Source organism: Eptatretus burgeri, chromosome 23, assembly GCF_056783735.1.
Source record: "Eptatretus burgeri isolate ZD-2024b chromosome 23, Ebu_testis_v1, whole genome shotgun sequence".
Lineage (NCBI taxonomy): Eukaryota > Metazoa > Chordata > Myxini > Myxiniformes > Myxinidae > Eptatretus > Eptatretus burgeri.
In genome coordinates, this window is record NC_140983.1 from 1,754,741 (window position 1) to 1,782,059 (window position 27,319).

The window sequence follows — 27,319 nt, forward strand, 5'->3', positions numbered from 1 at the left end:
TACAAAGCTCAAGACTGTAAGTATTTTAATTTCAAAATGGCCTCCGACCATGCATATGCAAAATACATCGATTTTCAGACACCTAAAATGGACACATTTTCGCAGATATCTCTAAAAGTATAACTGCAACAACAACGAGTGAACACTTCCGAAGCTCGAAATGAGAATCTCTTTCATGTGCTAAAATTGGAGAAAGCTGGTACTTTAAATAAAATTAATTTTGGTTGGAAAACCACACATTTTAAGCAACATGTGATGTGGGTGATTGTGGCCACTTTGAAGAGCTTGTTAAATCGGGTTAAGAAGGATGTAGACTGTGAGATGGAGGTAATAAGGGTGTAGGAATCTGAAACTTTCAATGCAAACCCATCAACTCGTGTAGTGTGTTGTGTACAAAGCTCAGGACTGTAAGTATTATAATTTCAAAATGGCCTCCGAGCATGCATTGGCAAAAAAATATGATTTTCAGACACCTAAAATAGATACTTTTTCCCTGATATCTCCAACCCGAACAGTAGCCACGATCATGAATGGTTTATTTAGGATCATTACAGCACTTTATAATGAAAATGCGAAAAAAAATGTTCAGCGTAAACATAAACAAGGACAAATGTGTCCAAGAGCCGCGTCCTAAAGGTTTTGTCTTCACCAGAAGAGGAGGAAGAAGAACGAGAGCCATCATGGAGGCTCCTCCTTCATGACGAGAAAATCGTGTATTTACGAAATCACAACACATTAAATGGAATAATCTTTAAATAGTAACGTGAACTTTTCGAAACTTTAAAGCAAATGTCCGAATATATTTAAAAGTTCATGATCGACGCTCTCAAAAGGCACCCTCAATGTGAAGATGTGTACAGGTGTTTAGTATTTAAGGAGATCCGGATCCTGTATATAAAAGAGCCGAGTCCTAAAGGTTTTGTATTCACCAGAAGAAGAAGAAGAAGAAGAAGAAGAAGAAGAAGAAGAAGAAGAAGAAGAAGAAGAAGAAGAAGAACAACGCGGAGCTCTCTTAGAGGCAGCGTTCGCTACGCGAGACGCGGCTAAAAACAGGAATAACACAAACTTCTTCTTCTTTCGGCTGCTCCCGTTAGGGGTCGCCACAGCGGATCATCCGTTATTATCCGCCTAATGATTTGGCGCAGGTTTTACGCCGGATGCCCTTCCTGACGCAACCCTGGTCGCCTCTTATGACACAGGGATCTGGTACACCTATTCTAACCGGGGCATACACCGGGCTGGGTACACTGGGACTCACTTCGCCGACCTCGGAAGGATGACAGGCTGAGTCAACCCCCTGGTGTATTAATTCAAGCGGCCAACGGGGCTTGAACTCAGGACCTTTTGGATCCCAAGCCGTGACCCTAACCACTATGCCAACAACAGGTATAGGAATAACATGGAATAACCAAGGAATAACAAACTAACACCGATATATTACAGTAAAATGCATGCACGACACGTTTCCATTTCAAAAATTTCTTTTTCAAAACAAAACAAAAAAAAAACACAAACATCATAACAATTAAAACAACCCCAACAGCAAATTAAACCAAAAGTTGATTAACCCAAAACCCAAACAGCCCTGAGGAAACACGACACAAGAAAGGAAAAACCGAAATACCCGAACACACGGAAAATGAAAACACAGCTCACTTATTAAATAAACTCCGAACGTGACAACGGATGTTGTGGAACGTGAAGCCAACCGCTCGGCACATTTACACAAAATCAGGGTTTGCCTGCATAACATCACTAACCTGACAAACACAATCACACAAACAAAACACATGACCACAATTATTTTAAAATAAGAACAGCATTTACTAATAAACTTGAAGCAACACTATTAAATGAATATATATATATATATATATATATATATATGTACATGTATATGCAGCATGTATATACCAGTAATTTAACTCAGGATTTTAAATGTAATCCGAATTTTGCATGACCCATGTGCAGCCTGGTGTTGGCTTAACGGTTCGGGTGGTGGATTGAGAATACGATCCAAGGGTCCTGAGTTTCAGCCCCGTTTTCCGCTGAATTAACACCAGGGGGTTGACTTGGCCTGCCATCCTTCCGAGGTCGGCTAAATGAGCACCAGAGTACTGGTGATCGGGGTGGTGCATCAGCGGCACAGCTGCGCACATAACCAATGATGCAACCATCAGCCAAAAAGGCTGTACACGAAGGGAATACCCTTGCAGCCGTGACGTGTTTCACTTCCATTTCTTTTTTGAAAAGAAAACGCATCGTATCATCCAACTGTTTTAAATAAGCAATCTGAGGCCTCTTTCCCGGCTTCCAAAAAGAAAAAAAATTATATAAATAAATTGAACTGCAAAATAAAGAAAATGGAATGTGCATAATATTGTTACGGATTTCAGAATCCGGTCTGATGAATGCATCCACACATCCAGGTCCTCAGACAGTTATTTCCTTCAATGCATGTTCAGATTAGCTCCGTCCCCATGTCTCATGGGATCTTAAATGTGATGCATTGAGAAGGGTAAAGGATAGATCCCCTCTCTTATGGGAAGCTTCTTTTTTTAATACGACAGACACGTTTACACACATTTCTTTTACGAGCACTGAAGCCCACCCCCATTCTTCCTCAGCAACCATCTTCGCGAGCTCCAACGCCCACCTTTATTGAGAGTGCACGGGTCGTCATGGCAACCGTGCTCCAGTAGGGCGGGGTGAGCTTGGGGCGGATGGCACCCCAAGGAGACGGCCCGGAGATATAAAAACGAGCGAGAAGTACGTTCTGAAGAGAAAAAGTGTGAAGAGAAAAGTGTGAAGAGAAAAGTGTGAGGAGAGAAAAGCATGAGGAGAAAAGCGTGAGGAGAAAAGCGTGAGGAGAGAAAAGCGTGATGAGAAAAAGCGTGAGGAGAAAAAGTGTGAAGAGAAAAGCATGAGGAGAGAAAAGCGAGAGGAAAAAGAAAAAGCAAAAGGAGAGAGGAAAAAGCAAAGGGCGAGAGAAGCGAGCAAGAAGCGGGTGTCTGATCAGCACCGACGAGACAATTCGTCCTTCCCAGTGCTTCGGCAAGTGAGCGTGTGTGTGTTAGCAGCACTGCCAACAAGTGAGGCACAGGTCGGTCACCAACAACACCAGGGTCTAAACCCGCGATGGACGATCTCGGTGCCCTCCAGACATCGACTGGCATTCAAGGCTGGCCCGCGAGAGGGTGCACGGCAAAGCTGGGTGCTGGCGACGGACATGACACGCACGCACACATTTCAGGACGTTTTCGCTTCACGGACGACTTTCTGGTGAGCGAGACGATTCTTCCACCCCCCCCCACCCTCCCCCTGAATGATCCGTTGGGTACCCTTGTCTGTATTTAGCTGTAAGTCAACCCCCGATAAGCATCTGCTCTTTGTCTCTTTCCTGGCATTTTGATTGATTTTGCTTTGAAATTCGTTCTTCATTTACTCATCAAATAAAAAGTTATTTTTATTCATTTATTTTGTAATTAATAAATTATTTGTCGATTTCCAACCTGTCCGTGTTTGTCCTTTCCTTCCATTGTCCACCCCCATTGTCCATCTAGCATTGTCCGAACCGAGATAGACTGGGAGGTAATTACCACAGATTTGACCAAAAATCGTCGGCATGCACCAGAGGTTAAAACGCTCGGCCGCCCTAATTAAAATGTAATCGAGACAACATTGGTGCTTTGCCGAGGGCATGCTCCCCGCTCAGGTAACCACGTGACCTCCACTTAAACTGAATAATTAGACGTTGGACACTGGAACTCGTAGTTGACTGGGTGGCGTTCGTGGTTTTAAAACAACCTACCGTACCACAACGTTAATTGTGAGCGGTGGCCCCAGGTCCGGCTCTTCCAAAGACAACCGGGAATTAATCCCCCTGAGTGACAAGCTGGTGTCTCGGTACCCGGGGCTGCAACAATATATTATTGTGGATTAATAACTGGAATAGAATATATAAAATATATCTATAATATATGAAAATGGAATGTGCATAACCGGAAGTCTTTTTCTCTTTGCTTATGACTCCACCCTCTGCTGCACCATCTCTCATCCCTCCGATCAGCAGGCAGCAGCCTCTTCACTCTCCACAGACCTGGGTAAAATCATAAACTGGTCAAACACTTCGAACATGCCTTGCAATCCTGATAAATCTCATGCTCTCACGATGTCTCTCCAAAAGGACTGTCTGGAAAACCCCACATCTACTTTCTCAACAATCTCCTTGAAGAAGTCCTTTCATTCAAGCTTCTGGGTCTCACTATCTGCCATGATCTTTTCTGAGAAAGCCACATTTCTCAGCTGGCCTCCAAAGGCAGTCGAAGACTGGGCATCCTCTGTTATTGCAAAGTCCTTCCTTGGCACACCTGAGCTTCTAACCACATGCAAAGCTTTCATCCGCAGTCTGATGGAGTTCTGATCTTCCCTCTGGGCTGTTGCTCCTGTCTCTCACCGAGCTCGGCTTTACACGGTGGAAACCAAGGCTTTTGGGATCACTGGTGTCTCCGACGATGAAACTGAGTCGTTGGGTCTCTCACTCTCACCGCAGGCAGGTCGGTGGTCTTTCTGTCTTCCACCATGGATTCTCCGGCCTTGCCCCCACCCCCTGCTCTGTCACCATATTTCCGCAGGGTGTTCCAAGGTCCGCCAAAAACCCCCTTCTGGTGAAACTGCCAAAATCAAGATCCACTGCTCACCTTCACTCTTTCGTTCCTCTTTCTCCTCCCCCCCCACCCCTGGAACAAACTCACACACTCTGTTCAATCCCACTCCTCCCTCCAGGACTTCAAACAGCTGTTCACCACAATATTTTATCTTCCGCCATCCAAAACCTTAATCTTTTGTACCCCCGTGAATCCACCCCAAACCCAACTCTTTCAAATTCCCTGCTTTCCTTCCTGAAAGTCCCTGAAATGCCCATCTTGTTTACCCCGTGTTCCCCACTCCATCCCTCTCCGTTCCACAGATTTAATGTCTCCGTTCCCCACTGTTTTGTCCTTCCCTCTCCCACCCCTCTTGTCTCCTGCTCCCCTTGTTATATTGTTACGAATTTGGAAACGTATCGCACACAACATTCAGGTCCTATAGATTAGTTATATCAGTAAGTATGTGCTTTATAGATAGCTTCCTTTCCCTTGTCTAATGGGTAAATAAACGTTCATGCGTGTGATTTATCTTTATAGTTTGGATTTCCCTTTGTTGGAAAACCTCATCTTCCGCAACGACAGTAACAAAACGACCGTTGCGTTACGGCAGTGCTGCAGAGAAGGAGAACAGCGCCGGGATTCTCCGCCGACCGAGTGGGGGAGGGGCACGACAACAGAAATGACGGTTGCGTTGCGGCAGTGCTCATAGGAGAGAACAGCCCCGAGATTCTCTGCGCGCTCAGTGGGGGAAAGGTCAAAGCCCCCACCCACCGAGGCGCTGGGGAGCGTGCCGAGTGGGGGAGGAGTCGCGCGGTGTGGGAGAGTATAAAGAAGGAACAGAGGATCCTCGCAGAGAGAAGTCTGGGCTGGTCTTGTCGTCGTCATCTTGAGCATCTTCTTCCTCCTCCTCTCCTGAAGATTGAGCTTGAGAAAGACCATCCGCCGCCGGAGCCGGAAGGGTTGCGTGTCGTCTCCGGAGTCGAGGTTTGGTGGCCAGGACGGGTGCCGAGCGGAGTCAAGGAGGCCGGGTTCGTCTCGCCTCCCGACTTGAAGATCGCACAAGGCAGACAGGTCCAAGTTAGACCCTGGTCTTCAGCCCGCCTGTCCCTCTGAGCTGAAAGTCCTAATAAAGACCATTGGTCCGATTCTTTGGGTGTGTGTGTCCGTGGGCCCGTCTGATAAGTAGTGAAATGTATAAGTGTTTTTGCCTGTATTTACGTGAATAATAATAATAATCGGTTTAACTCTGCTTCTTGCCGTGCTTCCCTTCATTTCCCCATTACTTTTCAATAAATATCCCCATTGGTTGAATGTTTCAGCTTGTTCGTGTCCATTCCTTCATTGGCTGAGCGTGCTGCGTGTTTGAGAATTAGTAAAAGCTGTTACGGCCCGAGGGGGACATTTGGACCGACGGTTCTTGGCGATTAAACTGCTCGGATCGCACACGGAAGCGGCTCATTTTCGTACGAGTTCCTTCGAGGGTGAATTTCCCCGGTAGATTCCCCGCGTGGACACTTTAATAGGTATAGAGAAATTCGACTATTCACCCTATTCCACGCGGGTGACCTGTTGGCGATCTTCGATCCAGTCAGGACCCGTCGGCTCCGGACTTCTCTGGAGTGACGACATAAATTCCGGGCGATCGGTCGAGCCGACGCCACTGCTCCATCAAGCGGTCGTGGTCGCGGCTGACGTCCGGCCCCGCAACAATATGTTTATATGTGTTAGCTCTTGTACGAGCCTCGACAATGCATTCCAAAAACCTGTTTTAATGGACATGTGTTCACAGTATCACCATTTCTCAAGTAAGAGTGACATACCAGGGCTTCATTGAGGTTGGTAATAGCACTGATATCAAACATACGGTACACATGTGTGTGATTGTATGTGGATGTGTGTGTGGATGTATTTGAGAGAGTGTGTGTGTGTGTGTGTGTGTGTGTGTGTGTGTGTGTGTGTGTGTGTGTGTGTGTGTGTGTGTGTGTGTGTGTGTGTGTGTGTGTGTGTTTGAGTGTGTATCCACCTCCATTTTGGTAAAGAGTCATGTTTGTTCGAGCAAGTTGTGAAGTTTTCTTGTTCTCAGAGTTTTGTCCCGATGGATATTTTCAGGATCGTCACTGAACCCCAGACAGTCTCCGTTTGTCGTAATATTCATTCCAAGGGATGTTTTTTTTAGATCTCAGTGAGGCCCTTCTTCATCATTCCTGTTGCTGCAAATATCACTGATTTCAACTTCCAGGTTATTATGACTTCATTTTCCAGATTCCGGTATTTGGACATTTCCCTGATAACACGGTATTCACACCGAAGTCGCTGTGTCCTCGCACCTCTGTTGTATCTTCGTGTGTATTTTTTGATGACGAGACAAATTTGATGAAAAAACAAATACCTTGTTACAAAAAGAACACTTGTAGGGTTTATCCCCAGAATGTATTCGTTCGTGTTGATGTAAAGATGATGAAGTCGGAAACGCCTTGTTACACACAGAACACTTGTGGGGTTTATCCCCTGCATGTATTTTTTGATGATAATTTAAACCTGATGAAGAGAAAAAGGCCTTCGAGCACACAGAACACTTGTGGGGTTTATCCCAAGAATGTCTACGTTCGTGTTGATGTAAATTTGATGAATCAGAAAATGCCTCTTGACACAGAGAACACTTGTAGGGTTTAACCCCCGTATGTATTCGTTCATGTCGATGTAAACTTGAAGAATGATTGAAAGCCTTGTGACAAAGAGAACACTTGTAGGTTTTATCCCCAAAATGGATTCGTTCATGTTGATGTAAATTTGATGAATCAACAAATGCCTTGTTACACACAGAACACTTGTGGGGTTTATCCCCAGAATGTCTACGTTCGTGTTGATGTAAATTTGATGAATCAGTAAATGCCTCTTGACACAGAGAACACTTGTAGGGTTTAACCCCCGTATGTATTCGTTCATGTCGATGTAAACTTGAAGAATGATTGAAAGCCTTGTGACAAAGAGAATACTTGTAGGTTTTATCCCCAAAATGGATTCGTTCATGTTGATGTAAATTTGATGAATCAACAAATGCCTTGTTACACACAGAACACTTGTGGAGTTTATCCCTGGAATGTATATTTTGGTGACGAAGTGAATTTGAAGAAGTGGTAAACACCTCGTCACAAACGAAACATTTGAAGGGTTTCCTCCTGGCATGCAGTGTTGTAAGTTGAGATAAAGTTGATGAAGTCGTGAAGGCCTTGTGAGACACGGAATACTTGTGGAGTTTCTTGATTCCTTGGACCTGCTTGATCGCCTTTAAATAACTTTTGTGGTTGTTGAAAGAGACGCCACTCCATTTGTCATTGTCCTGACAAGAAGGCATTTTCTGAGTGAAATAATCTTCTGTGTCGAACGGGGCAGAGTTGATAAAAGAAATGATTTTCATTTCTTTGTCTGAAAAGACAATGAAACACAAAATTAACTGGACAGTATCGAAAAATGCATCATCAGAGCCCGCACCCCCCCCCCCAGTAGACCTTCTTAATCAGTGCAGATTTTGATGTGGTCGATAAACTTTGGTTCATCACAAGTGACGAATGTTGTGGTCAAGTTTCATTGAAATTGTGTGTGTGGTTTCGGAGAAGAAAGCAAATAGGCTCTGTCGATGTCGATTTTTTTCTATATCCAAGTCCTCTTGGGGTTATGGTGGTATTTACCGACATTTCAATATTGTTTAAAAAAAATTAAAAATTTAAGTCATTCATTTTTCAAATGTAAGTTCCAAAAATACGCAATGGTCCAATGGTCCATTCTGTATTCATATATGACGGACACGTCATTGACACACGGTAATTTTTCAAAGTATTCTGACTTGGGCCTCCCCCCCCCTCCCCATGATGAGAACGGTTATTTTACTTCCAACTTCAACTTGTATTATCAAAAAGGATTTTGTTTGAATGGGATTAAGGGTGATAAAAAGACATTGAAAATGTTGCCAATTAAACTTGATTAATAATTAACTTGAAAAAGTAAAAGTTTTTATAATGTAGCACAATGTATTGTTATATCTCTTTCATGGGAAATCCATTCAAATACAACATGATGATAACATTGATGTGCTCTAACATGTATCCAGTTGATAAGTGTGTGTCCAGATTAGATTTCCCCACCGATGTCTAACGAGTATTATTCGTGTGACGGGCTATGGATCTTTGAGGTAGTTATTCTTTCCTATCGTTATTTTAAACATCTCATCACTACCTTCGCCACAACGAACATCTCCTCACCTTCATCTCCACAAACGCCGCCATCTTTTCGCCGGCAACGGCGTCCACGAACGAACGGCACCTCCGCCAACAAACACGACGGCTTCCTCGTTGGAGCGAAAGCCGGTGATTTCTACCACATCCGCGTTCCACGGCAAGTTCGGATCAGAATGACAAAAGGGGCGGAGCCAGGGGGGGTGAAAGGTCGGAGGTAAAAGACCAAACACCACCCCCCCCCCCGAACCCGATAAAAGGCCGAACCGAGACGCCGAGAAGTTGTCGAGGTCGAAGTTGAGTTGAGTGGAGGTTGGGTACCGAGTTGAGTCGGCAGTCTGGAGTCTGCAGTTCGGAGTTTAGAGCCTGGAGTCCAGCCAAGCCTGCAGTGCCGTGCAGACTCGTGGGTCGGTGGAGGCAGCCGGAGAGAAGTCGCCAGCCAGCGACATAACGGTCTGAAGTGATCAGGCCCCGGGACGGTCCGAGCGGCGCTGAGGAGTGAGCGGGCTCTGAAGAGAGCATCAACTCTAAAAGAGCAAGGCCCGTTCGCTCCTCTGAGCCGTCGTCGGCCGGGCCCGATCGACCAGGTCGCATGGCTTGGCCTGGACCAACCAAGTCGCCATTACACCAGCTGCCGTGTTGACGACGAGACATCGAGGGTCACCCATCGAGTCACCACGAGAGTGGCAGGTAACCTGCACGGTCTCGCGGAGCTCCTTCGGTCTTCACAGCTCCACGGAATATTAAAGGCCTACGGGCCCTGTTCTCTCTTTTTCTTTCCTGGGGTTTTTGCATGGAAGTCTGTGGTGCCTTGTCCGATAAGTAGAATTGTTTTGAAGTGCATGTACAGAATAAATAGACAATGGCTGTAGGGTCTTTTTGCTCGTGTCTTGTCCCTTACCCCCATTATTTGCCTTGCTTGTATATGTGCATGTACAAATAAATGTCCGCATTGTTGGAATATTCACCTGCTCGTTGCGTCCCTTCTTCCATTGAGCTGCCATAATTGCGTTTGGAATAATAGCTGGTTTTTAATAGCCGATAACATAATCGGATCCGACTGGGCTTGGCGATAATAAACCGCTCGGCAATCGCAAACGGAGTGAGCTGCTTAAAACGGCTCGTGTCTGTACGGGTCCCGTTGAGGTGTAAATCCCTGGCATTTCTGTCTGCGCGAATAATGAGGTAAATCGACAATTTGGCGATCAACCCTGTCACGCGTGGACAGAAGAGTTGGCTGATTTATGGTGTGGTTAACAACACCCTAAGCTGGGTTTCGTTGTTGATCCGAAAGCTGCGACTGGATTGCCACGGTCGGTGGACGCGCGGCCACAATTAGCTAAAAGCAGTCGCCCGCACGCCGGAGTGGTGAGAATCCGCAACAATATATATATATATATATATATATATATATATATATATATATATATATATATATATATATATATATATATATATATATATATATATATATATACATATATGGATACTGAAACGTAAAAAAAAACTTACCACTTGTTTGAAATGTAATAAAATTGTAACAGTTCAAAATAAAACAAACCAACAATTGCAAATTGAAACATTGGCATTTTATTGATGGCATGTCAAATTTTGACCAAGATACACCATCTCATAAGTTTGTTCTACAGTACAGAACAGCACAGGGTGCAATGTCAGTCCCCTTTTAATGGCGTGTGTGGCCACCATTGTTTTGGATACAGGCAGTGCATCATCGGCGCCTCCCAGTTTTTGGATGGATTGCTGCTGGATTCTGTCCCACTCAGTCCTCAATGTCTGAAGCCATCTGACTTAGGACCATCTGCCTGTCCTGCCTTGCAGTGGTGACTCTTGGCCTCCCTGATCGAGGTCTGTCATCTGCAAAGTTGTAGAGGGTGTCTCTGTCCACCAGGGCCGATATCGTCTGGTGTGAACAGCCAAGGCGACGTGCCACCTCACGGTAGCTCAATCCGCCTTGCAGTATGCCCAAGGCACACTGCCGCTGATCCCTTGACAATCGTGGCATGTTGATTGAAATGCCCATTTTGCACTGGCCTTTTTAAAGCCAATATCAAGACCACGTGCAGCTCATTAAAATCATCCCGTACCCCTTGGCTAATCACTGACAGTCAAAACGGCTGTTCAACAGCTGTGCTATGAAGTGACCATTGAAGGTTCAAGTGACCATCCGTGACCGTTTTGTCTGACAGTGAGGACACTATTGTCCACAAATAAGTTCACACATTTACTACACGCAGTGCTATTGTTGATATTTGAAGGTTTAAAAGGTGGTAAGTTTTTATTGCGTTTCAGTATATCTATATCTATTCCAGCACCCAAAGAGCTGCAGTCTTGGCGCCATTCTGTCTTGAGGATGACCAGACATTCTCATCATCTTCCCCCCCCCCACCCCCATGCCCTCATTTTTCTCCTGCATATTATTAAAGAACTCACAAAGTCCATGTACTGCAGAATCAGAGGAAGACTGTGTTGCTTATTGAATCTCCTCTGAATTCTCCATATCGATATGTTTGTGTTTGTCTGTTGTCCTCAAATGTACAGGAGGAATTGAGAATTATTCGACAGTGACCAGAAACCATTTGAAATTCGAAAAAAAAATAATGGTTGCCAAGGTTACCAGCTGGCCCACAATGATATCTCCTCACTGAATTTTTCTTTGAATTCCTGTTTCTAACAACAATACACAGTCCCAAGTATTTCCTCATTTGAGGTGAGACATCTACGATTAAATTAATCAAACATCAACGATCAAAAAACAAATCACGATGTTGACTTGGTTCTTTTAAACTTTATGATGTATGTTTCTTTGGAGGTGTATATTTGGTCAAGTTCGCTAAGATGGTAAATTTTTTTTCTACAACCTCTTTTTCACCCTGAAGAGTTATGTCATTAGATGAGCAGTAAAATTACCTTCAAATCGAGGTGTGGGTTGTGTTTGTTCTATTTTCGGTTTTTCAATGAGTCGCGTATTTGACAGGTCACATGACTGCTTCTTCGCTGATCTTACTGAACATGATAACGTCTTTATTAACAGTTATTTTAAACATTTGGTGCCATATTTGACGATCGGAGGAAACCACCTCACCAATATCAGAATTGTGTTTCGGTGAAATCCGAAAGAAAATTGACTTTTTAGATCCTCGTGGAGGATCTCTGTCTTACTCACGTTGTTGTTCTTGTGGACTTTTTGGTTTCACATCCTACAGTTTTCATCGAAACTTCCTGAAACTTGGCATATATGTGTAAAAATACCCTGCGCAGACAGCAACGATCTCCGATTTTGAAAATTCCTCCAAGAAAAAAAAGTTATGACGTCAAAATATTTCCGCAAATGGAAATCGCCGAAAAAATTATCTCCGAAACTAGGCAAGCTTTTTGAATTCTGTTTGCGGGAATCGAACAGGGCATTAGCAGAGATGAATTACCGCACATATGATACATCACTATGACGTCATATCAATATTTATGACGTCATTCCTATTTTTTGGCATTTTTTGTTTCACAACCCAGAGTTTTCATCGGATCTTGGTGAAACTTGCCATTTATATGCAGAAAGCCTACGCCAAGGCAGTAACAATCTCCGATTTTGGAAATTCTTCCTAGAAAAAAAGTTAACGTCATAATATCGCCACAAATGGAAATCGCCTACACCATTATCTCCGAAACTGGTTTCTTTCACAACCTACAGTTTTCATCGAAACTTTCTGAAACTCGGCGTATATATGTAAAAATACCCTGCGCAGACAGTAACCATCCCCGATTTTGAAAATTCCTCCGAGAAAAAAAGTTATGACGTTAAAATATATCCGCTAATGAAATCGCCTAAAAAATTATCTCCGAAACTAAGCAAGCTTATTGAATTATGTTTGTGGGAATCGAACAGGGCATGAGCAGAGATGAATTGCCGCGCATATGAGACGTCACTATGACGTCATATCAATTTTTATGACGTCATTCCTATTTTTGGTTTCACAACCCAGGGTTTTCATCGGATCTTCGTGAAACTTGCCAGGTATATGCAGAAAGCCCACGCGCAGGCAGTAACCATCTCCGATTTTGGAAATTCTTCCAAGAACAAAAGTTGACGTCATAATATCGCCGCTCATGGAAATTGCCGATACCATTATCTCCAAATCGAGGCAAGCTGTTTGAATTTTGTTTGCGGGAATCAAGCCGGGCATTAGCACAGATAATAATTTATCGCAAACCTGATACATCACGATGACGTCATATTCGTTTTTATGACGTCATCATTAAGAGGATGAGAATCTTAGCTCATTCGAGCTTGTTTATAAAACGTGTATGAATTTGGATTTTTTCTTACAGAGATGGCGACAGGTCATTGTTATATCTCTTTCATGGGAAATGCATTCAAATACAACATGATGATGACATTGATGTGCTCGAACATGTATCCAGTTGAGATATATATATATATATATATATATATATATATATATATATATATATATATAATTTATTTATTTATATATATATATTCAACATTTTAAACGACTCTTTTTCTCTTGACTGCATTGGAAGGTTATCAGTCTGAGAAGTAAAAACAGCCCTAAATATTGGACAATCGTGTGAGAGCAGTCTTCATTCCCGGTCCACCCTTGGGCACCCCTGTGTGGACTGTTCGACATCTCTGCTGGGATGTTCACATCACGTCGCTTGGGGCCGTGTCCGTCGCTATAAACCACGTGCTATCCTGGTCACCACATCCAGCACCGCACTCGACGGTGGAAGAGCGATCATAGCTGCAGCCAAGTAGTGACCTTGGACGTCACAAAAACGGTAGGCTCGGTCAACGAGGGCAGTCTACTCTCCGGTGGGTTGGGATTGGAGTGTAAGGAGTGCTCTTGGTCGCGACACCGAGACCGTCCATCCCGGATTTGGACCCTGATGCTGCTCATCGGACTTCACGGAACTGGTGACATTCGGGGACACATACGGGATGTTGGAGACACGACTCGCAGCCGCTGGTGATGGGAATGTGAGCGAATGGTCTTCACGCTCCTCCTCCAGGCTGGAACGGTCGAGAGACTGTTTCGCAAATGGTGTTTAAACAGCCGTTCATCTCCTCGTCCTTCACTTCCGGCAATCGGTTCAACACTAAATGCTTGACCACACGTGCCCTCCTCAAGAAGCCCTCAATATTGCCCACGCCCTCATAGTTCACATAGCCTCGGCACACGGACTCGGAGAAAGTCACATAAGGAAGGTCACATAAGGAGCATGACCGGTGATTTGCAGCCTCCCCGAGGTGGTTCGCCATGTCAAAAACTCAGGTTCGCAGACCGCAAATTTCCCTCTGAAGAACGATCAAATGGTCTGCGAAAAGCCACGTTCGGACCCTCAACCACCACAGTGGAAGTGTTGTTGTGGTGAAGTGGGGTGGGGACAGACTCGTCATGAAGCAGAATGAGTGAACAAGGCGGCTGACGAATTGGCTTTGATGAAATCACCGGTTCTTTGGATATAAACAGTTTATTTGTGGGATGGGCAGTGACGTCACTTGGGAGGAAACCCCCCCCCCCCGTAAAGCCCGATTTTTTTTGAATGCCATGAACAAACTTTGGTACGTCCCAGGTGATCCTTTTAGCCTATGTTGACCTCAAAAATAATTAGTGGTTGAATTCAGTAATCTCGTGCAAATCCTCCACATTTTAAGTCAATGGTTTTAAAACAGAGGATTTTAGAAATCTCACCTCAGTTGTTGACCTTTGGCTCATGTTGATCTTTTTGTCTGTGTTGACCTCAAAATAATTGGTGGCTGAATACAGTGACCTTATCTGTAAATCCTGTTCAAATTCCTAGTCAATCAGATGAAAATTGAGGATTTTAGAAATTTGACAGATTTGTTGACATTTGTCCAATGTTGACCTTTTGACCTCAAAAACAATAGGATTCTTGCTTATAACGAACTCTACCATGTTGCGAAGTTTTGTGAAGATCGGTTTAAACCTGTGACCTGCAGGCGGTTGACAGACAAACAAACAAACACACAGACGGGGTGAAAACATCACCTCCTTCCACCTTCGGTGGTGGAGGTGACTGAAACGGCACTCGGTGGAGCATATACCTCCACCAGGCTAAACAGTTTACGTTTTGTATCCCACTAAAAGGCCAGATCTGCTGACCTGGACCAAAATCTATTTGGCTTGTTCTTGTCATCTGACTAACTCATCCACCAATTTTTTGAGGGATAGGAGTACCTCAGAAGCCCCCGACCAATCCGGAGACGAGTTACCTCAGGGCGACCCCGTCCAGCTAGATGGGATGTTCGCCCCCGACCAATCCGGAGACGAGTTACCTCAGAGCAGATCCTCCACCCCCGTGAGGGGGAGGGATAAGAAAGGTCGCGAGCTGCTCTTGAGGTTGGTTCCTGCTGGTTGAGTTCGTGGCTCCTGGTCAATGGTCGTGCTGATCGGAGTTGGCGCTCGTCCTGGTTGGTGTTCGTGTTCGTGGTGCTCGGGTCGCCGATCGTCGTTTGCGGCTGGCCAAGTCGCTCCTTGGATTCTGGAGGCGTGGGTTCGAGTCCCACCGAGGGGGTTTGTGTGGGAGCGAGCGAGCTGAGGATCCCGTTTTCCTTCCACGGAATCCGAGCTCCACAAGCACGGATCGGTAAAGACCGCACGAGGCGGGCAGGTACCAACCAGACCTGGTCCCCAGCTCGCCTTCCCTCCGAGCTGAAGGGCCGAATAAAGACCCGACGGGGTCCAGTTCTTTTTGGGTGTGTGTGTGTCCGTGGGCCCCGTCTTTCAGTAGAATTGATTAAGTGTTTTTCATTGTACATTGTTTGCATTGCTTTTATTCGATTGTACCTCTGCTCTGTGTCTCCCTTCCGATTATTGCCTATTATAAATAAACCCCCGATTGTTTAATGTACCAGCTCGTTGTCCGTCACTTTCTTTCATTGGTTTAGCACGGTGGGTAATGGGAATTAAGGAGGCCGATTGGGCTGTAAGTTGTCGTTTGGACCGACGGACTTTGGTAATTCCGCTCGGTTACACCGGACCGAGGTCACAAGACCGACCCTGTTCGACAAAGTCCGTTGAGGGTGTGACTTCCCCGGTAATTTGACGACGTGGGTACTTAGGTATATTGAAATTTGGCTATTAACCCTACCCCACGCTGTCATAGAATTGACGAGCACAGTCCTTAAGTGACCCGTTGACTTCGGAGTTCTCCGGAGTGACGACCTGCAATTCCAGGTGTTCGATGGGAGACGGCTATACTGCTCCACCTGGCGGCTGTTCCTCGCCACCTACCCCGGCCCACAACAATAAAACGACACCAAATATAACAAGAAAGAACAATCAGAGATTGCAGACCCTCAACAGAACCTGTTTGGTGTGGTGTGTTTTGTTTGGTTAATAAATGACAGGATGTACTAAATGAAAGGTTGTTGATTGCAAATGAAAGGTATACATGGTCTTGTTGTAAATGTGTAAAGGTCAAAGGTCTGAAAAGTTGCAAAGGTCAATAGTGAGAAGGTCGAAAGGTCTGAAAAGGTCAAAATGGATATAAAGGGTCCAAATGGTCTTAAGTGTCTGAAGGGTCTTGAAATGTCAAAGGGGTCTAAAGGGTGTAATTTGAGGTCAAAGAGTCAGAATTGTCTGAAGGTGTCTAACGGGTCCTGAGCGTATGAAAGGATCTCAAGGTCAAAGGGGTCCACAGGGTATTAAAAGGTCTGAAAGATGTGAAGGCCTCAATGTCGAAAGGGTAGAAAGGAGTCTACGGGTCTTCAGGGTTCTAAAAAGTCTTAGGGTCGACAGTCTGAAAGGTTCCAAAGGGTCTTAAAGGTTATTTCGGATATTAAGGGTCTAAAGAGTCATCGGGGTCTTCAGGGTCTCAAAGTGTGTTCGGGTTCGAAATGATCTTAAAGGGTCTTATGGTTTGAAAGTCTTGGGGTGTTAGGGTTTTTAAATGAACTTAGGGTTACACATTAGAGGTTCTAAAGAGTGCAATGGGGTCTATGGGGTCTGCAGGTTCTTTGGCTTCTAAAAGTGTCTTATGGTCGAAGGTCTGAAAGGCTCTAAAGGGTCTTCAAGGTTATTTAGGACATTAAGGGTAGAAAGGGCAATTGGGATCATCGGGGTCTTAAAGGGTTTTCGGGTTCAAAGTTATCTTTAAGAGTCTTTGGGTTTGAAAGTCTTCGGGGTGTTCGGGTTTTGAAATGGACTTAGGGTTATAAAGGGTCTAAAGGGTCTTCGGGGTGTCAGAGGTTCTTTGGGTTTGAAAGGCGGGAAAGGGTTTTCGGAGTCATGTGTTTTAGGGATATTTGGAGCTTTCGTGTTTTTTGGAGTCCTCGTGGTCTTAATGGGTCTTATAAAGTGTCTGGGGGGTTTTAGGGGTCTTCTAAGGTTTTGGGGTACATAAGGATCCAATGTAATCCATGCACATACGTTCTGTGGAGACAAACAAGCAAACAAGCAAACAGAAAAACAAACAAGAAAAAGACGTCGTGCAGAGGACGATACTTGCAAATTCCATCCCATCTCCAAAGGTTGCCATGGATACAACAAATTGTCCATTTAATGAAGATTTAAATTGACAATCTCAATCAAAGCTCAGGTCAATCTGACGAAAATTAATTATTTTTCAGATTGAAATTTATGATTTTAGAAGTTTGACCTCAGGTTGACCTTTGACCTCAAAATCAATCGGCTTCTCAGATGAGACTCCCTCTACATTCTACAACTTGGTAAAGTTCCATGACGATCGGTTTAGAATTGTGACCTGTCGGCGATTAACAATCAAACAGACAGAATGATCAACAAATTAAAAAAATTCTCAAGTCATAAATGTAAAATCACTCATCGAGCGACACCTGGGAACACGGAACGGCACTCGGTGGAGAACACACCTCCACCAGGTGGAACAGGTAACATTTTATCTGCCACTGATAGGACGGATCTGTATCCGGACTTGAACCAGAATCGAATCGTCTTGTTGTTGTCACCGAACCAACTCAACCACCGAGCTTCAACGTAACTCATCCACAACTAGTTGAAATATCATGATGTTCATCGTTTTTAACCCCGTCTCTCCTTGTTGAAGAATTACTTACGATATTAAATAATTCCCGGATCCGGATCCGGATCAGATCTTCACAAAATCGAATCAATTTGTCCTTATCACACACAGAACCTGTTCACCAAACTCCGTCCTCATCCATCCACAACTTCTTAACATATCCTGTTCACAGATAAACAAACATGGATGAAAACACGTCTGTCCAACCTGGGTGGTGGAGGAAACAACGATGTGTGAAGAGGGAGGAGCACGGGTTACCCGACACAGTGATGACGTCATACCGAGGATGATATCCCGTCCCCAGCTCACCAACCCCCCACCTCCTCACTTCTCACCCCCCCCCCCCACGCCTTCCCAGATCCCTCTCTGCTCACCGGGCCGACTTTGCTGATCCTGACAGTGGAGGAATTGTGCTGCGGTCAGTAACGTGTCCATGATGTACATCACGGGTTATTAAAATGGAGGATCCCGGATCTCAGGGGTTCCCCGTGTCCCCCTCCCCTCCATCATAGCTCCCTCCAAGGACCGATTTCCTTTGATCTGCGATGGACTCGCTTCCTGAGGCCTCGACCTCCCCAAGAGAAATGTGTGCTCGCTCATCCCTCCCCTCCTCGAGTGTAGACCGGGGCCTAAACCCCGTTATTAGGTCTCAGGAAAACGAACCACCAAACATTCCGTTCTCTCGTCCCCCTCCCGTTCATTGAGGGCTCGTCACGATCAGTGGCCACGCAGAGATAGTGATGCACAAAACTTCACCGTTCGCAAAATGGCGGAAGTGGTGAGTGTGACGAGGATCACGTGGTGTCAAAACAGCGGGCGAGTCGCAAAATACGGACTGGACATTTGGATTTGGACATTCCTCTCTCTCCTGTATCTCTTTTTCCAGGCGCACATTAAAACAACAAATGAATTCAACTGGACGGGAAAACTCGTCTGGGGTGAGTTTTTCCACCACAACGGGAAAAGTGGGTAAGTACCCATTCCCCAGAACTCCCATCACCCCATTCACCCCCTCCCCCAGACCCGCCATCACCCCATTCACCCCATCCCCTAGACCCACCATCACCTCATTCACCCCCTCCCCCCAGACCCACCATCACCCCATTCACCCCTCCCCCAGACCCACCATCACCCCATCCCCCAGACCCACCATCACCCCATTCATCCCATCCCCCAGACCCACCATCATCCCATCCCCCAGACCCACCATCACCCCATCGGAGGAGTCGGTGCTGGAACAGCCGCTCACGCAGAGCCTTGCAACGAGTTCACGAGCCCAGTAGGGAGGGATGAGATCCCCCCCTGCAAATAAGGATTTGGGGACAGTGACAGACAGTGAATGTGTAGAGGGGACGTAGCTTAGCTACGTAGTGTTAAAAGGAACGTGCGGTGGTGTAAGGGATGACGTGGGAGCACGAGTTAGTTAGGGGATGTAGTGAGAAGGATGGCAGAGTTCAGCGGTGTGCGTGTTGAAGAGTTGGTGAGTTGTGTGGAGTCATGTTGAGTGAGTGAGGCCAGCGGGTCTGTGTGAGTGGAGCGAATTTGGAATGCATGGTGCGATGAGTGATTGGGGGGAGGAGTGATTCCCGCCCAAGGGACCCCGGGGTCAGTGTAAAGTGAGTTAGTGGGTTAGTCAAATTGACAAAATGGATGCGTCGGCGACGATGTTTTGTTTTTTTCCCCCTTGATGTGTCTTCGCCGCGGTGTCGAAGAGCGCTCGTCGTCGTCGTCGTTTGTGCGGCTGCGCCGCGGCGGCGAGGGCCTCTTCTTTCTCGCTGCACCGCGGTCGAGGTGATGCGTCCGTCGAGACGACTCGGTCGTCGAGGGAACGCCCTGGCGAGGCCGATGGAGCGATGAAGTTTTGTCCCACCGACGGGAGAGGAGGCGCGGGGTCGTGCTGCCGCGCAACTTCGTCGTCGGTGTTTCGTGAAGCATCGTCTTGGAACGACTCACAGCGGTGGATCACTCGGCTCGTGCGTCGATGAAAAACGCAGCCAACTGCGAGAACTGGTGTGAATTGCAGGATACACTGATCATCGATACGTTGAATGCACATTGCGGCCCCGGGCTACACACCCGGGGCCACGCCTGTCGAGGGTCGCTCGATTATCGATCGGGAGCACGGGTGTCCTGGTCTTCCTTCGGTGGGCCAGGCCTCGCATCGCGCATCGCGCTTTGCGCCGTTCCCGCGAATGGGAGTTCGAGGTCGCTCGACGGTCGCGGCTCTTCGAAATGCAGTACCGTTGTTGTTTTTGTGTTGTTTGGTCGTGCCGCCGCCGTGGCCGTGGCGTGCGTGCGGTCGTCGGTTGCCCTCCGGTGAGTGAGTGAGCCTGCTTCGATTTCGACTTGTTCGACTTCGTCGCGCGTGCGTGCACGGCTCCGTGTCGGTGTGGCGACCATGGCGTATAGAGAGAGGGAGAGACAGCGCAGAGAGCCAGATCCGAGTGTCCGCGTCTCCCGTGTGAGTTGCGACGGGGACCGGTGGCCGGACACGGAGAGCGCGTCGCTCTCGTGGCTGCGGTGGCTGCGTGCCTCTCCGGGAGCACTTCGATGTTTGCGACCTCAGATCAGACGTGACGACCCTAACAAATTTAAGCATATTACTAAGCGGAGGAAAAGAAACTAACGAGGATTCCCTCAGTAACGGCGAGTGAACAGGGAAAAGCCCAGCGCCGAATCCCCGCCCGCACTACGGGCGTGTGGAGTTGTGGCGTACAGGAGCTCGCACCTCTCGGTATCGCTCGGGGGTCCAAGTCCTTTCGATCGGGGCCTCCTCCATGGACGGTGGCAGGCCGGTGCGATGGCCAACCGAGGAGACCGACGTAACCACTACCCGGTATCCAGTACCTCAGGTAAAGTAACGTCACTACCTCAGGAAATTTTCTCCGTAACGACTACCCGGTATCCAGCACCTCATGTAAAGTAACGTCACTACCTCAGGAAATTTTCTCCGTAATGACTACCAGGTATCCAGTACCTCAGGTAATGTAACGTTACTACCTCAGGAAATTTTCTCTGTAACGACTACCCGGTATCCAGTACTTCAAGTAACGTAACGTCACTAACTCAGGATATTTTCTACGTAACGACTACGCGGTATCTCGAACCTCACGTAAAGTAACGTTACCACCTCAGGAAATTTTCTATGTAACGACTACCCGATATCCAGTAGCTATGGTAAAGTGACGTCACTACCTCAGGAAATTTTCTCTGTAACAACTACCCGGTATCCAGTACCTCACGTAACGCAGAGATGCCAACTTTTGGAAATCAGAATTAGGGAGGATTTGCAACTGACACCAAATAATGTGCGCGAAGCGCACATCTCGAGCGCGGAGCGCTCGACCCTTGCGCCGGGGTCCAGGGCCCGCCTTAGGGCCCTGGAAGCTCTGGGGTTCTAGACGCTCTCTAGTGCCCTCTGAGCCCTATTTTGGAGCATTTAACATGTTAAGAATTCCCACTTTTTGAACAAAAAAAGGGGAAAATTGTGCACTTTTTAATGTTACATGTATGTTAATATTAGTAAGTTAGGGGACAATCAAAGATTAACAAAAAGCACAAAAGAAGCAATATTTTTCTTACCTTACTGGCTGGTACTACTGCTGCTTGCTTTTTCCATGGCAGCTTTGCTGAGTGACAGCTGTGTGGCTCTTTTAGCCCTTCTGATTATGTCTTTGCTGTATTCTCTCTGGTAGCAAGGGGTGCTATGAGCTAGTTTTTCAATTAAGAGAGCTTCCAGGGTTTTGACACTCAAATTGGGACGAAATTCAGTGTGATTCTTCCGTACAAGACTGAGTGCCCGCTCACATGATGCGTTCGAATGAGGAATGACCAAGATTCCCTTCATCACTTTGCTCAAATTAGGATACTTCTTGGCACCAGTGCAGGGATCTGTGAGCTGTGAAATCCGATGCCACTGCTCATCCACTCTCACTGTCTCAGTAGCAATTGTCGCTATGGAGGCGTCTGACTGGTAGTGAGCGAATTCACTCTCAAGACTGTCTATGTCACTATCACCGCCACTGAACAGACAGGGGAATTTCTTGATGAAAAACTCCACACAGTCAAACCCCACTTCTTGGTGTAGCTTAACATCCAGCACCTGAGCATGCTTGGCTAATTCATCATCTAGCGGCCAGGTTTTGAAGATGTAATTGCAGGCTTTCACATAATATGAGCGAACTGCACTGAAGAAACCTTGGATGTCTGACTCACTCAGAGTGAAGGTGGATTTCTTGAGACTCCTTTGTTCCCTTATATACAGTTTGGCATCGTTCCCAATCATGAGGTCCTCATCATTCTTCTGATGATTTCTGTCAGAGAAGGGTACATTTACCAGAGCAACCGATGACACCGATGGTTTCAAAAACCGTACGAAGATATCTTTCAGAAGACCATTCAATTCTCCGTGCAGGAGATGAATACAGGGTTCGTCTCTTTGGAGCAGAAGATTCCCCTTCTCAAAAAGCTTGTTAGCATATCGAAGGAAGAAACAATAGAGTTTTGTTTGTGGAGACAAGAACATCCTGTTGACACGTTTTTCTCTAGATTCCTGCACAGTGTTTGAGGAAGATGCGCTTTTAGTTGTAGAACTCGTAGTACACTTAGCCGCAGGGCGATCACACTTGCGTTTACTGCCAGCAGAAGAGGTCAGACTCGTAGTACCAGATCCAATTTTACGTTTGAGGAGAGAGCTTGAGGTAGGTGCAGCCAAGGAAGAAGACCTCTGATTCGAAGGTTTTGCTGAGCTTCTATCAAGTGATTTGGCAAAAGCAGAACTTAACTTGGGTCCTTCTTTGCCTGTAGATGGGACTATCACAGTCTTTCTCGACTCTGAAGGAATCTGCTTTGTAGATGAACGTGATGAAGGGCCGGTGATGCTACCTGCTCTCAGCATTGGTTTTGGTGCTGTCCCTGCTGTCTTCTTCGCAGCAGATACTGCAGTGGTAGTGGTGAATGCTGCTCCACTAGTGCTTGATCCTGCAGTGCCAGTACTGGCAGTAGATACACTAATGAACCAGAAAATGGTGCACATCATGTTGTGGAGTACAGAATGTTCTGTTCTGCAGTCGAAAGCGTCACGCAATGTTAAGTATGTAATAAGTATATCATATGGCAAACGTCGGCCTGAAACGAGATATAAATGACAAAGTTATGATTTCTCCGCGTCATTTACCTGAAGATTTTGCCGAGAAAAGCAAATGTGGTCACTTTAACCGTATCGACCACAAATGGATTAGGTGTGTGTGTGTGTGTGTGTGTGTGTGTGTGTGTGTGTGTGTGTGTGTGTGTGTGTGTGTGTGTGTGTGTGTGTCATGTTTGTTGTGGAGTTCTCCTGGAGCGTTCTGATGTGGAATGTGACACACCAAAATGAACGTCATGATCTCCTGAGTTGATTAGGCTAATTAATGACAAAATAAACCGGAAAAATTCCCATGTTTTAAACACTCGACATGCTGAGGTGAAAAGACCAGCTTAATAGGTCCTTCCACAAATGCGTGGCATTCTAATGACAAAATAAACGAGAAAGGGCACTCGGTTGAACATATACCTCCACCACACAATGCCTGATCCAACAGAACAAATCAGGCCTAATACACTTTTTGAGATATCATATATATATATATATATATATATATATATATATATATATATATATATTGTTGCGAATTCGCGCCCGCCGGCGTGCGATCAGCCACGTGACTCGAATCGCGGCACGTCGCCCACCGGACGGACAATTCCGTCGTGACCCTCTAGGAACAACGCCGGGAGCCAGTCACGGGTGGGGGTTTAACCCCACCACCACCGTGCCAATTGCCCACCCGCGCAGGATAGGGTTGCTCGCCAAATTCGATCTACCTAAGTACCTGCGCGGATGTTCGACCGGGCGATCGTACCTCGCCGCAGGCTGACTCTGGACACGAACCGCTTAAGCTATTGGGATAACCGAGCGGTGTTATCGTCGGCCTCGACGGTTCCGATTAATTATCGGGCGTATTAAGCCCACGACAAACCCATTATGTGAAGCAAGATGGAGATTCAAACGAAGGAAAGGACGCAGCGAAACGGGGAACAATTCAACATAATGCACTTTATTGACACGACACACGGAGAGCACACATATACAGCCAAACAGTCAGAACGCACCTATATCAATTTAAAACAAAAACAACAATGCAGAGCTACGACCGAATACGCGAACACACGGCAACACTGATACAGTTTTACTTTACAAGACACGGCGCCACAAGATCCAAGGGGGGGGGGAACGTGGATGCCCGAGGTCGGGAGGGGGGAATGACGGACGCTCCTTCCCGCCAGCGGGGTCTTGGAACCGCACCACCGCAGACCAGGCCAGCGGCCACCAGGAGGAGAAGAGGACGAGCGAGCCGGAAGACAGGAAGAGAGCAAGAGCAACCACAAAACCGCTCCGCCCGTGTCCGACTTTTTATATCCTGGAGCTCCGCCCTGTTGCTCCGCCCCGTTCTTTGCTCCACCCCCCCCCCCTTCGAGGCGCTTCGAGAAAGGTCTCGAAGAGGGGCGTTCCTCCTCCCTGGCCGTGTCACACCGCGCATCCACCAATCGGGCGCCAGCTGCCCCACCCCGCTTCTCCTCCCTCACACCAAGCGCGGAGAAGAATGGCGCGAAAAACAGGTGGGAAAAGCCCACCGAGGGTCCTTGTTGGTTTTTGTTTGAAATAAAAGATAGAAAAAGAAAAACGACTGACTCAAAGTGTCGCAGCCTGAATGAATCACATTAATTCCCTCTAAACAACGGGTTTGGGGCAAACTACACATGTACTTAAGAGATACCTCACCTACGGGACCTGGATGGTGATTTGCGAATTTCCACAGCCGTAACAATATATATATATATATATGTATGTATGTATGTGTGTGTGTGTGTGTGTGTGTGTGTGTGTGTGTGTGTGTGTGTGTGTGTGTGTGTGTGTGTGTGTGTGTGTGTGTGTGTGTGTGTGTGTGCATATATCGTTTGTGGCATCTCTGAATGGTGAAGAATCACTTTAAAAATTAAATAATTCTCCTATCTGGATCCGGATTCGGATCTTCACCAAAATCGAATCAATTTGTCCTCGTCACACACCCAACGTGTCCACCAAGTGTCGTCTGAATCCGTCAACAACTTTTTGAGACGTGCGATATATCGTTTTTGGCCTGATCTCTCAATGGTGAAGAATCACAGGGAACACAAGATGGACACCACAGGGGCTTTCAGGAAGGAAAGCAGGGAATTTGAAGGAGGTGGGTTTGGGGTGGATTAACGGGGGTAGAAAAGATGGAGGATTTGGATGGGGGAAGATATGAGATGGTGGTGAACACCTGTTTTGAAGACTTGGAGGGAAAAATGGGATTGAAGAGAGTGTGGGAGTTTATTCGAAAGGCGGGAAAAAGAGGAATGGAAGAGTGAAGGTGAGCAGTGGTTCTTGATTTTGGTAGTTTTACCAGAAGGGAGTTGCTGGCGGACCTTGACCACCCTGCAGAAATATGGGGGTGGGGGGGGACAAGACCGGTGAGGAGAGGGAAGACGACAGAAAGAGACGAGTATGAGACGTAGTGATGTATTAACCTTTTTGCAAGTACTGCCCTGCAAAAAATATCTTGCCTTCGACGTTAAGGAAAGGTCTTGGTCGAAATTGGCTGAGATGCTTCCACTGGTATTCTTTAGGAATGTACATTCCCTCTGCAGTTTGCCATTCATGATGTATGAGCTTCTTCCTCCAAGCAGCTCTTATGAGCCGGTGAAGTTGGGATAATATGGCTGGACACGGCTGATATATCAGACAAGAGACACCATTCGGTCCTGGGACAGGCTTGTTACGAGCTTTCTTTACAATTTGCTGCAGTCCATGCATGGTTAGAGGTGACACTTCATATTGGGTTGTTGGTTTCTCGGCCCATTCTATACCACATATATTTGGAAATTCCTCACTCCTGAAATTATCTGAATACATACTCACATGGTGCTATTCCAGTGTCATCACGTGCCGCCGAGTGTTGGCCATGCAGTACGAGGTGCACGCTCTCGAGTGCCCTCTTTTTCTGAGTGTCCCTCTCCATGGTGTCCCCGTTTTCTGAGTGTCCCTCTCCATGGTGTCCCTTCTGTGCCGAGATCTACTGTAATGTATATACCCCGAAGAGGAGAACAACACGACTCTTCCTTCCTCTCCGGTTGGGAGTGGGTGTTTCCTCATCGCAAAGATTAACAAATAAATCAACGATCAAACATGATAAATCATCCACAATGGGTACGCATTGAATAGAACAACAAATTATCCACAACAGCTTCCCAATATCTCCATATTACAATTTACATACACAAACAATGGTGGAGTTTTGATCTCTTTTCACATTCATCTCCTGTCGTGCCACCCAATCCCTTTCTGTCAGACTCCTCCATGTTTATAGATGAGTTTAAAAGATTGATTAACAGTTCCTGCGGCAGGTGAGTGGTACAGGTGAGTGTTATCACATTCAAAGTCCTTGGTTCAAATCCCGTATAATGCATGAATTAATATGTGAAATGAATAGTTGATGGTGTTTGATGAAATGGTTGTTTGGATATATGAAATACCTTTGTGTGGATTTGTTGGCTGTTGCATATCAGATTGTGGAATGTTCACCTTCTGAAAACAGGCAGCCATAAAGTAATCTCAAGGGACGTGACATCCCAATCCATCCTCTCAACTGTGTGCCTCTTCAGGCCCTGACCTGCAAAGTGTGATGTTGTTGTGATCCCAAACAACCAACGTTTTGTTTTATTTGTTAAAAACTAAGATGTAAATGTTGAATGTTTCACTGAACTAGTGAAATGATGTCCCTCATATTTACAAAATTTATAACCGCTTAATTAATTTACATTTTAATCTTCAAGATAATGGAGCTCAGTGTTTGTTTTGTCCTCCGAGACGAAGCGTCAACGGTCCACGAAACTCAGCGATATTGTACTTGGTCTCGATGACTGTGGATGGCGATTGTAATAATCATGATAATGATTTCACTGACAGGTATCTCACCTTTACTGTGTGAGTCAGGTTGTTTCGTGCATATTGTCTTCGTGGTTTGACGTGGACATACGGACAACAACGACACAAGATGTACAAACCCACCTGGGTGGGCGGAGTTTCATCGGAGGAGGAGGAGGAGTTTGAGGCGGAGCTTGTTTGACTCAGGTGTGCAAGAAACGAGACATTTTGATGAAGCTCCTGAGACAGGTTAACCTCGACGCTCTTTCCATCTTTCCTGGGTTATATTGTCTTTTTATATATCTTATCATATATATATATATATATATATATATATATATATATATATATATATATATATATATATATATATATATATATATATATATATA

At 46.0% G+C, this 27,319-nt stretch overlaps 2 protein-coding genes and 1 non-coding gene across 5 annotated transcripts in view; 1 reads left to right on the forward strand and 2 right to left on the reverse strand.

The window, feature by feature from the left end:
- Nucleotides 1–18,724, reverse strand: part of LOC147007961 (uncharacterized) — a 33,843-nt gene extending 15,119 nt beyond the window's left edge. For 2 of the 3 annotated variants that reach the window (XM_085866216.1, XM_085866218.1), the window contains exon 1: nucleotides 6,197–6,417. The gene's annotated coding sequence lies outside the window, so the exon portion shown is untranslated. Of the gene's footprint in view, nucleotides 1–6,196; nucleotides 6,418–18,318 lie in introns of those variants that run through there. The other variant, XM_085866217.1, reaches the window with a different exon arrangement.
- On the reverse strand, nucleotides 6,563–27,038 carry LOC147007962 (uncharacterized). The gene is made up of 2 exons (XM_085866212.1): nucleotides 26,537–27,038; nucleotides 6,563–8,075 (listed from the first exon to the last, which is right to left on the reverse strand). Exons 1-2 carry the CDS (start codon nucleotides 26,604–26,606, stop codon nucleotides 6,949–6,951), a joined length of 1,197 nt encoding a protein of 398 aa, XP_085722338.1. The 5' UTR covers nucleotides 26,607–27,038; the 3' UTR covers nucleotides 6,563–6,948.
- Nucleotides 19,891–20,045, forward strand: LOC147007963 (5.8S ribosomal RNA). The gene has a single exon (XR_015053818.1). It is a non-coding gene; the product is annotated as a 5.8S ribosomal RNA (ribosomal RNA).
- Nucleotides 27,039–27,319: the final 281 nt, after the last annotated feature.

Bases quoted from the DNA above. Each gene is read 5' to 3' on its own strand.
- LOC147007962 (XM_085866212.1), bottom strand. From the start codon at position 26,606: ATGGCTGCCTGTTTTCAGAAGGTGAACATTCCACAATCTGATATGCAA. The intron at 8,076-26,536 runs GTATTTCATATA...TTGTCTTTTCAG, and splicing joins GCCAACAAATCCACACAAAG to ACAAAGAAATGAAAATCATT.